An 11,787-nucleotide genomic window follows, 5' to 3' on the forward strand; every position below is an offset into this window, starting at 1 on the left:
ACAAAAAATTGTGTGCATGCCTACTTTCTTTGTGTACACACATATTTCGTTATGTTACAACATAAAATTAAACACAATACAAGCAAACTGAAACAAATTTTTGACCTCTCCAACGCAAAATTGAGAGAGTGAATTTGGTGGGATGCAGTGCCCTATGATTTGATTGCCATTTTGGAATTAACCCTAAATTAACAAAACAAAAGAAAACGAAAAGCTGTAAGGAGGAGAATGTCCAAGCCTTTATTTACCCAAAATTTTTCTTACTGCCAAAGCTTGACACAGAATGCCTTGACAAAGCACTTGCAACGTCTCTCACAAACATTAGTCATTCAAAGACAAGAAATCAAAGATTTCAAGCCAAACCCAAAAAGGAAAAACAAAAAACAAAATAATATATATTCACAAAAACTCAATGTAGGAAACAATTCACATCATCTCAGCTACACTATATGTCACTGGGCAGCAAGTGCAAAGACTATAGATACCATGTCACAGGAAAATGCACCAGCCGAATTCCCATCCACATTTATTTAAAGACTAAATAAAAGACTCTAAATGAAGTAAAAGCTGATAAGAGTTAAGATATGAAAATCTGTACCACCACGAATAACAATATCAATGACACCACTCAATATGACCTATTATTAGCTTTCGAGGATGATGAAGACTTGGCTTTTGCAAAATCAACCAGATCTTTGAAGAGGGCATCTTCCTGCTTGTCTTGTTTTGTTGGGGTTGATGTTCTCAGGGAAAGGTTCTGAGTCTGCCCAACTAAGCTGTCGTAAGAGGAACCAGATCCACTGCTCGAATGCGGGGAACCGCCAGGAATAGTATTCTGTTTTTGCTCAAAAAATTGTTGTCTCTGGTTGTGCCTCGATGGTGGCGGTGGAATGCTGGTTGGAGGAGGAACGTCCCAAGGTGCAGATGGCAAAGGATCAGCAGATTTGGCCAAAGAAGTTGGCTCATCATATGTGGATTTTGGAGGGAACATGGTTGCTGTGGGGTTAATGAATTCATCAGGAGGTGATGATAAGGGCTGGGAAGGGCTCGATGTTCGAACAGAGATTTTGTTGTTTGACTGAGTTGGTACTGCAACAGGCGCAGATGCTGATGTTCCTGAAGATCTCTCAGACTGGTAAGCATCACCACTAAGATAATCAACCATTCCAGCATCAGGGGTAGAAAATTTTGTTGAAGGCGGAGGAGGAGGAAGAATTGGGTTAATTCGTGAAGGTTCACCATATGCATTTGTGGGCTTTCGTCCTTGTCCTTGTCCTTGTGATGTATCCCTTGAGGATCTGTCGATATGTAACTTAGTGAGGCTCCAATAAAGCTTCAATGAAGCATGGGAGGGAAAGAAAATGAGAAGGAAAAATAATCCTCAAGAACATAACAAGGAAGAAAAACAACATATGTTTAACAGCACGGCTTTCCCGAGCACGACACCCAAACAGTTACAAGTGAGAATCAAAAGAACAACACCAAAGTCATTGTATTTTAAATGGTAAGACAAATTTATTTTCTTGCATTGGAAACATACTGTATATTGAACACGAGAGAATCAGTGGAACTCCTTCAAAGCCTAAACTTGGGGACAAAAGGTGAGAATTGATCTGCAAATTAATTCCTCAAGTAACGGAGACCTAGAAGAAACCTGATTGATTCATGTAAACATTTCTTTTGCCTTGAAACTAAATCAAAAGTAAAGACAATGAATTCTATCCTCTGAAGACATGGCCTCGAGCACAAAAGAAAACATCTATACTAATTCCTCTAAGTGTCAAATCAAGTGGCTTCATCAACAAAAGCAAACATCTATACTCGTACTAAATTTTGTTTAGCTTTGCTAATCTTGGGGCAAGCATGACATCTAATAGTCAATTCTGCTCATAGACGTACCTGTTGTGTTATTCAAGGCAAGCCAGATTGGTAAATTCCAACTTATACATACATAAAAGCTTGAAAGATAGCGGATTACTGTGGGCAAACTCATTTCTGCACAAAGGAGGGTACAAGCTTGGCTTCAATACTCTTTAGCCATTAAAAGTTTTTGTGCATAGTTCCCTCTCCTGATTCCCTAAGTACAAACTACTTGTTCAGCCCTTCTTTCAATGCTCCCCTCTTGCCCGTTTCCCAAGAGGGGAAAAAAAGAAAGACAAAGGAAAAAAAATAGGTAAAGAAAAGTTGAAAAGAAAATCTCAAAATGTCCACTACAACCCTTCCTACTTCGCCTACCTCATAAACATGAGCAGGTGTTTAGTAACAATCAACTCTCACGCCAGATTTTTATTTAACATAAACATTGACATGGTATCAAACAAGCAATTCGACTGAAAGTGATTAGTCAAAATTTGTTTTGGATTCCAATACAGTACTAAATAGCTGCAAACTCAAGGCTAGAACTTTTATCACGTAAAAGATAAGTATTTGTGTCTATCTGATTCAAGTGCCACAAATTCTTATTTAGAAATTTTGTTCCATATCCAAGTACCAACTTCTTTATCACTCAAATATCAACTGCAGTGTCTCATCCTATATTGAATATAACATTCATGCATCCGCCAGCAAGCATGTTGGTATTGTCATGCCCCATGCAAGGAAAAATTAATTATCACCTGTGTGCCAACTGAGAAAAATCATCTTCTGGTTCATCATCCTCATGATTGACATTCATAAGAGCTGCAACTGGTGTTTCTGTAGTCCTTACTGCAGCAGTAGGGTTTCCTTTGGCTATGTCATCGTGTCGGCGAAGAACCTGCTGCAACTTGTCGTTAAGTGTCAATCCTTGCAACAAAAGCTCCTCATCTCTTGAAGGAGATTAAAACACAAACAACCATTAGCTTAAAAACAGACCAAAAACAGAGAGGAAAAGGAAATGTAAAGGAAATGTAAAAGAAACTGTGTTATATACTTACGCAGTGTTGTTAACAAGAACCATAACACGCTTTTGATAATTACGGCATTGTTCAACAAGGTCGATAATAACCTCATCCTTTATTCCCTGCATTAAATCCATAATGTCTGAGCAAGTATTCCTGATCCATCACACTACATACTGAACAATTAAAGACCAAACAGATAATAAAACACTGTCTCCAGACATGGAACAGCATAACCTCCAGGTCAACATCAGTCTAACAATACTAATTTCTCCTAAGAAAATCTGAACTAGCAAAGCACCAGTTATATCTATTAATATTCGTTTATTCAGAGGCTTCAAGTAACAGTAAATTTAAATGTAACTTTTTTTTGCATAATCATCTGCACATCAACATCCTATTCTAATAAGTGCCCAACCCCTTTTCACACTGGAGTATGTTTTCTGTCTTAAAACAAAATAAAGCATTCTAAATCTGATAACACAATTCTATGTAGTAAATAGTTTGATCTTGGATAGAATATGCAAGCACTTTCCTAAAGTCTGAATAAATGTTACCCATTTATCATAAATGTTACTTTCCCAAAGTAGTTTTGAATTTTATTAAAAACTGTTGGAGTTGGGGAACACGTCATGCATCTTACTTGCCAAGATATCCATTAATTTTAAAAAAAAAAGAAGATATCCATTAATTAGGGTTGTAAAACCTAAAGAAGCAGAAAGGAAGTTGATAAGAAGACATTACATAAATGGAATAAAACACCAGACCAAAAAGAAGCTACGATACATGAAAGGTATAACAATGGCAGATATATATTGCCAAAGTACATAATTAAGATCTTCAGAAAATTTCCCTTAATCAAGAAATCAACAATAATAATACAAATTTCTCTGATCTCAAGTTGAAAGTCAAGGAAAGTCTGTCAAGGATTCAACGAGGAAAGGATCAGTTGGAGTATGTGAAAAGCAAATCTCATATTGTGGGAAACAAGTTTTAGCCCTTAATTTGATTGGCAGATTGTGTCTTCTAATGAATGGATCATCACATATACGGGAGTGGGAAAAGTTACTGAAAGGGAAAATTTGGGAGGGAAAAGAAAAGCACAGGGTCATATTTCCTATAAATAGAAAGTTCAACCTGGTGGAGTCACCATCTAAATTTCAGTAAGCAGTGCACAAACACTTGCATATCCAAAGTACAAAACTGAAAAGAATAATCAAGCAAAAGACAAGGATTTTAACCTCACGATTTTTGGGATCCAGAGCGCCCAACATCTCCATCAACACATCTGAAAGTCCTTCAGCATTCTGAATCTCTGGCAAGCTGCATTAGAATCACACCGAATTTACAGAAATGAAACCACTTTGAACATTGTCATCTATTATGAAGAACAATCACCCGGAAGATTTAATATGCAGAGTCTCAATACATGACTATCAAGACATAAAACAACTAGTAAAAGACATTATATAGTCAACACTCTTTTATAAGTGAAGAATGAAAACTTGCAATCAGAAGAATAAATTGATTGGAATAAGAATGCAACAAGTAACAAGCATAATTGCCAGTTTGATGTCTTAGAGAATTGCTATCATGAATAAGTCAACACTAAGAACTAGAAAAGAGACAGCAGCAAGAAAAACTGCATAGAAATGAACAATACCTGAGTCCAGAAGGATCGGACTGAAGAGACGCCTGCACTGCAGCTTCCTCATATTCTGCAGTAGGTTGCACGATAGGATGGGTCTGTGGTGGGGTAAAAAGTGGCACACTGTTGTCCTCTCTTGGCGGAAATTCCACTCCAGCAGACTTGCAAATTAAAAGATAAATAAATAAGCACAAGTATACAGGAAACCAAAATCAATGCTGATTTGAGGTATTCAGAAATCCTCTTTCTATGCTTCTTTTGCCATTGACAGGGAGAAACTGCTCACAAGTAAGAACGACATAAATAGAAAGGTCTAATTACTAAGAACAACATAAATAACTGCTCGCAAGTAGATTTGACACATGTGGCTAACCCATCTGCAGGCTTCAGAATGCTATAAATGACATAACCCCTCTCATCCCAATCTCAGTGCCAGACATCCCAAGCAAAGTAAGTCCAAAAAATAAATTACAACATTTACTAGGTATCTCTTTCTTCTCAATTGTCAATACCGAATACTTATTCATCTTGGATGAGACCCTCATGTTTTGATAGGAAGAATAAGCTTAAACCAAGGTTATACTACAAGTTTGGTTTTGCAAGAAAGAATTACCTTGTTAGCACCGACTACCAAAATTCCATGAATAAAAAACAGATTCAAGCCTAAAGAGATTTGCACACTCACTAAACACATGGAATAACGAGATAAAAATACCTTCAGTTCATTATAGGCAGCATGATATTGCGGAAATCTTCCCCTCGGACCTCCCAAAGCTTCTTGCCATGTATCAATCAAAATCAGAATCTTCTCTCTTACATTTAAGTCAGGCTGCACAAGACAAGGTAAGCCAAGGCAAAATGTTTCAAGATATGAGGACTACATTTGAGAAGATGCAAAACAGTGCCATGAATGACAAGATAGCGGCTTACCTTCTTCTTAACAATTTTAACCATGTCATGTAAAACGTCCCGCTCAACAATCTGCTGAAACAGATTCTCACCACAGTTTTTGCTCAAAGTCTCCAGCACCTGAACCGAGTACAAGAAATCAGAATATTATCGTACTACTAGAATTATTATTATTCCATATTAAACTATCGCGTAACTGCTTGACAGCATGCTAGTTAGAAGAGCACAATACTAAAATATCATGGCACTAATGAAGTCTGAGATAATGAGGTGTTATCCTTAGCATTTAGAGGCTATAACAATGATATTAGCATATAATAGTTGCTTATACTTAATATGCAACAAAAAAATTCTTTTAAAATCTACTATGTCTCTGCCAAAAATATCTTACAAAAAGCAATGACTTGTATGCACTGACGAACTATAACATATTCAAGATTTGGGAGCAAGTATTAATGTACTTATTTCAAGCTTAATGAATTCCGATTGCCCTCCTCTTCGATTCTGATAGTTGCAACATCACCAGATGCCTGTTAAGGCACTACACCAGTACCCAACTTCTTAATTATTTTAATTAAAGCTCATAAATATCACAAAAATATTCTTTTGACACTGTAGCTGCCTTTAATAATTCAAACGCTGCCAGCACTCATCTTAGTCATAAGCAGATAAATATGTCTATGATCCTAAGCGAAGTAGAAAAATTCTTCCAGCACATCAAGTTAAGGATCAGAGTCATCTTACACGAGCTTCAGTAGAACAATTGGATGCTACTCTTATATGCTAGCAACAAACTGTAGATGTTTGCTTCCCACACATACAGCAAGAATTTAAGACTTCTAACGTCACAGTTTCAGTAGTTTATGAAAATTAAATGATTCCATAAACTCAGGTCAAATGTAGATTGGATATATGAAATGAGCCAAGTAAAAAAAATATCAAACAGAAAGGCCAACGAAAAGCTTACAAATAGCGTAAGCAGCTGTATCTTAGGATTTTTGCTCCCAAGACGTTTCTTCAGTATCTTCAGAGCATCCTTTGCCTGTCTGCAGTTCAACTTAAAGAGTGAGGTCAAAGAAAAACGCACTCTATGTAGTTAAGTCGTTCAACAACATTTCCTGCTTGCGTTTACTGATATATATTGGCCAATACAGAAGCAGTTACTCAAATTTCAGAAAGTAAACAACCAATTAAAAGTGGGAGAAGACCAATCTAGACCAAGTCTGTAAGTCATTTTAATCTTACACCATGCTTTGATTTCTCACGCCATTTTGGCCCTGTTCTCAACTGACTTTTTGGACCTCACTTCTGATTTTGGAAAATCCATTATGTAAAATTTTCAAACTTTTTGTTCTAGCTTTTGGCTTTTTCAAAAATTAATATAAGCAAAAAGCAGAAGCTACAAGAGACCTATTTTTTGAATATTGGTTTTGATATTTTCTAAAATCAGCTCTGATAAAATTCAAAATCAATAGAAAGGCGCTTCAAAAGTCAAAAACTGCATGGTGGATTTTCTTTCATATATACTATCACCTGTCTACCATATTTTATGTTATTGAGGGACACAAAAGCATGATAACCAAAACAATACTAATGTTCACAAATCTTTTTCTTCCCGAGAGTTACAAAGAATTGTCTATTGGGTTGTCTAAAATTAACACTATCATCTTGTAAAAAGTTTCAACCATACTCAGCTGACTAGAAGCTAAGCTTTAACATCTTATCATCTTGAGTGTACATTAGAACAACAAGCCATACTACCCACAGATGTCCTTTGTCTACAACAGATCTCCAAGCAGAAAACGTCTATCTTTAGCATATAGTACAGAAAAGCAGTATATCAGTATCGTCGGAAAGGCGACAAATACACTACCCAGGGTTCGAGTTAATGATATCACATAGCTCAATATTTATTGCCCAGTCTGGACCAATCAGCATCTCACTAGTAGCTCTTTCAGCACAAGCTGCTGCATTATTGGCCATAGTTTTGTACTTTCTAACCCTGCTTCAACTGCCAAAATTCTTATCTCCTGAAAAAAAAAAGAAACCGGATCACTATGTCAATCCAATCCAGAAAAGTTCTAAAAACACGTATGGGAAGAATATCAACATTTCTATAACCACATAGTTCATCCAACCGAGGGAGTTCCCAATCAACACAGTAAATCATAAAGGCCAGGTATACACAGACTCAAACCCACAACTATTTAACCTAGACCTTCCATGTCAAAATGGTGCAACTTTTATCATTGTGCCTGGCCTTTACAAAACAAGGCAACAAGGAATACCAAAACCCAAAAAATTTAACATAAGCCCCACAAAACTTCACCCACCCAAAAAAAGAAAAACATAAAAATCCCACGTTAAAACTGATTTTGATAAACCATAGATCATTCGAATCACAACCGACTAAAACTGATCAAACTGCCTTTCAAGACGTACAAGTAAAAACCCTCCAAACGTTCAACAATCCCAACACAGAAAAGATCAACGATTCCAAATTAATGATCATAAACCACACCATCATAAACACAATTAAAAGTAATCAGAACCTAATTCAGAGCATGAAACAAAAAACCCACCAAGGAATTTACGGAACCAATTACAATAAAAACAAATAAATCATCAGAAATTAGAATAATTACACTTTACTTCTCAATGGGAGAATGCAAACCAAGACCCTATAAGAAGTAAAGCTTCAAAGTCCAAACTCCACAACAAAAGTGAAGCAAGCCCAAATAATAAAAGCTTAAAGATCATACTTTTATACACTTAAAAACATTCAAAAAAAAAGAGAGAGAAGAGCCCAGTTCATAAAAAGATTTAATTTTGCAGAATCAGAAGAAATAAAGCAAAGGTTCAGCCCAGAGAAAAATCCCAAATAAGAAAAAGTCAGGATCTTTAGCAGATTACCTGTCAGAGTACCTACTCTTCTTTTCTTAGTCTTTGAGGATAAACTAATAAATCAAGTGCATATAAAATTACCAATATGTCATCAATTATACCTTTATCAGTTTATGCAAAGAAAAGAAGAAGAAATAGAGAGATTTAAAGATGGTCAGTTACTGTGTGATGTGTGTGTTTTTTGCTACTTTCCTTATGCGCGTCAGCTTTCGAGTTTTTGGGCTGCTAAAACCTTCTCTCTTTTTTCCTTTGGTGTTGAATGGACTTTTGCTTTTTCCAAGTTTTTCTTGTTTGGATTTGTTATATTTTATTTAGAGGTAGAAAAGAATATAACTTTGGAGATATATCAAAATCATTATATTAAACAAACGGTTTTAGGTGAATGGAGTTGTGGATTAAAATTAAAAGTATCCTTGTATTATTATTCTTTTGGTATATGTATTTGTTGTACACAAATTAAAAATAAAATGCAAAATAACTTAATTGTAAATCCAATTGTATGCTAAGTATTTATTTAACCTTACAAATTGCAGGTGTACAATCCCATATTGTGAAGTTTTTTTTTTTTTTCAATCAAAAGAAAAGTACATCACTCCTTGTTACACTTGATAATTTGAGTGATTATTATACATGGACAATTCAACCATGTTTTTTCTTTTTCCTTTTTTCTTATGGACACTGTAAATGAATTAAATAAAATTTATAGTTTACATTCACTTTGTGTTTAAAGCCTCTGAGGGTTGTAATCAATTTTGTCTTTCTACAAGAACAATCCATGTGTTCTTGATAGTTTTTCTTTTACATGATTTTTGATTTGTTCAAGGTTTTCAATTGTATGGTTTTTTTTTTTTTTTTTTGTTTCTTGCGTAAGAAACTAAGACCAACATGATTTTCACCAAGATAGTTGTCCTGAATTGTTCATTAAATGGGTTAAATATGAGATGATATCAAGTTGGACAAAGTTTATCAGAAAAAACTGCAGAAAAAATATTAATGTAATATTTTTTTAGGGAAACATGTCAATAAGATTAAAAAGGTTATAAGATAGCGTTTTTATCATGTTTAATAATGAATCTCAGAAGAATTTTTTGTTTCATATGTATTAATGTATTAATAACAAATCTACAGAAAATATTTCAAAAGTTCAATTAATAATATTTTAATACTTTTGCCATCATTAAGTTAAGTATTATCATACTGAATAAAATAGTCTCTTATAAATAATAAAAGGGTCTGTCTAAAGCGTGCCTATTAGACGTTCGTTAAGATATACTTCAAGTGTTAGATTTTTAGAAATATAAAATTAATTAGAAAAAAATGCATAGATACAATGGAGGGTAACAATTGTTAGTGTGAATATATACATAACTAGTTGGATGGAATTTAGATGTATTAACAAAATGTCTATAATAATTGGGTACTCTTTACAAAAATCCTAATAAGAATGTACAGGGCAGAATCATTTACCTGCAATTAATTTAAAGATTTTTGTACCAAATATGCAGTGGACAATTTACTTGTACAAAAAGATTTTGCCACCCAAAATGTACACAATCACATTGACTATTCTAGTACTTAGATAATTTTCCAATTCTAATTTCATTTAATTTCTTGCCCAAGACTCCGGATTAGGCAAAACCTTAATTAATCAACAAGGCACCACTGGGGTATCCGAAATTGGAATTGCCTATCCTGTACAAAGGCAAGCAAGAAAATGACGCCTTGCGCTGACTTTTGCGTCTGGGTGGCGTCTAGACTACTTGGGCTGTCACACTGAACGCTTTTGTGCACAATTATATACCAGCAGCACGAGTTTTAGCTTTGACTTTTCCTTTATATGACGCGACGGATGAGCGCACAAGAGAAGTCGTTTGCGCGTTTTGAGTCGCCGTCCATCCAGACCATACCTGAATGAATGGTGTGAAACGGACTAAGGCGATGGCTTGTGCAGTTGACCAATTTTAAGGTTCATCTACTTTGACCTTTCAAGGACCATGACAATTGATTAATTGGACTGCCACTCCAAGTCCAGTCCCCACTTTTAGTGCCTTTTTTTTTTTTTTTTTTTCTATTCAGGGGTATCCGGGTTTCGGGTATGTCGGACTCGACTAATTCTCCTGAGACCCGAGAGAAGAGGCTCCATCCCCTCGAACCGGTAATCACTGGAACTCGATCTCTGGTGAGGAAGAATGGACAACGGATCCTGAGGAGACTCCCGTGACCAATCGAGCTACCCAGTGAGGGGCTTTTAGTGCTTTATGATGTATTCAATTCTCAAAACCCAACTATTCCATACTTACATTCGCCAAAAATCAATTGGTAAACAACAATTTGATGTAGAATTTAACTTTGAAATGTAGATTTTAACCTTTATAGACCCAAAAAATAAGTTCTTGTATGGCTACTAAACAAGTAAATGATGGCAGTGAAGTTTGGAACTTAGAAATGTAATTGGGGATTCTTTCTTGTTTGTTTCAGCTCTGGCACACCTTATAAAAATTAAAAAATTGATGCAAATCTTTGTTTGGTTACTTTCAAATTAATATTAGATTGTCTAATATCTAACAATTGTGAAATTTTTTGCATTTTTTTAGATTTTTTGACAATTTTTCAAAATCCGTTGAATACGTTCAATTACAGATCTATAATTTTTAGTGCATGTGTTGATTTTATAAAAAAAAAAAAAAAAAAAATTGTGCTGGATGGTTATTCTAGAACAATAGAACAAGTGGACCAGTGTGCTTCAACAAAAGTATTGGTCGTGCTCATTCCCATTGAAGTAATAAAATATAATTGTTTGTTTTTAACTCTCCAGCTTGCACCATAGATAGTAGTATTTTGTTATTCAAGTCAATTATTTCGTGAAAACTCTACAATCAAATCGTGTTTATACTACAAACTAAAAATTAATAGCATTATATATGTATGTTTTGGTTAACATTTGAGTTTTAAGAGAATAGAGAAATTAACAAACGGGATTTAGATCATGGGATAAAGCATCAAACTTATTTAAATTTTCATGTTCATGCAATTTTTGTATGTCTTCTTTAAATTGGTTCATGATCATGTACACTTTGTCAAAAGATTTGTACTAGGATCTAACGTGGATCCTACGTCTCTAATTCTCTCCATGTATCCTCACATTATTTCCACCGAATATCTCAATTTAGCAACAGCCAAGACAAGTTCAAACACTTTCTTTCACAATCGAATATAGTCCAATTTTTCAACTAAAATGACTTTCTTTATTCTTTTGACCCATCAATTCCACACACACACCCCCCCCCTCCATGGTTAATTAAGCACTTTTTAAGATACTCCCCTTATAAAATCCCTACTTTGCTTCTAAATGGGAAAAAAATGAAATCCGTTGTAGCGTGAACAACATGATTTAGGGTGCGTTTGATAAAATTAAAATTCAAAAACTAAAATATGAAATTTAAATTC

General features: G+C 34.9%; 1 protein-coding gene across 5 annotated transcripts; it reads right to left on the bottom strand.

The window, feature by feature from the left end:
• Window positions 1-371: 371 nt before the first annotated feature.
• LOC113714864 (TOM1-like protein 3) lies at window positions 372-8,640 on the bottom strand. Of its 5 annotated transcripts, none has more exons than XM_027238987.2 (10): window positions 8,503-8,640; window positions 7,310-7,466; window positions 6,404-6,482; window positions 5,458-5,556; window positions 5,243-5,356; window positions 4,543-4,688; window positions 4,121-4,202; window positions 2,916-3,001; window positions 2,616-2,807; window positions 372-1,298 (listed from the first exon to the last, which is right to left on the bottom strand). In XM_027238987.2, the coding sequence occupies exons 2-10, from the start codon at window positions 7,417-7,419 to the stop codon at window positions 629-631; spliced, it is 1,578 nt and encodes a 525-aa protein (XP_027094788.1). In that variant the 5' UTR covers window positions 7,420-7,466; window positions 8,503-8,640; the 3' UTR covers window positions 372-628. The 5 variants fall into 5 exon arrangements, with proteins under 5 accessions (XP_027094788.1, XP_027094786.1, XP_027094785.1 ...); XM_027238985.2 differs by having other exon boundaries at window positions 8,442-8,579; XM_027238984.2 differs by having other exon boundaries at window positions 8,350-8,543.
• Between the last annotated feature and the right edge of the window lie 3,147 nt (window positions 8,641-11,787).

This window comes from Coffea arabica, chromosome 10c (genome assembly GCF_036785885.1).
Source record: "Coffea arabica cultivar ET-39 chromosome 10c, Coffea Arabica ET-39 HiFi, whole genome shotgun sequence".
Lineage (NCBI taxonomy): Eukaryota > Viridiplantae > Streptophyta > Magnoliopsida > Gentianales > Rubiaceae > Coffea > Coffea arabica.

Coding starts and splice junctions, on each gene's coding strand:
- LOC113714864 (XM_027238987.2), bottom strand. CDS start 7,419: ATGGCCAATAATGCAGCAGCTTGTGCTGAAAGAGCTACTAGTGAGATG. Junction 5,557..6,403: donor TACAGCTGCTTACGCTATTT/GTAAGCTTTTCG, acceptor TACTCGGTTCAG/GTGCTGGAGACTTTGAGCAA. Junction 4,203..4,542: donor TCCGATCCTTCTGGACTCAG/GTATTGTTCATT, acceptor ATTCTAATGCAG/CTTGCCAGAGATTCAGAATG.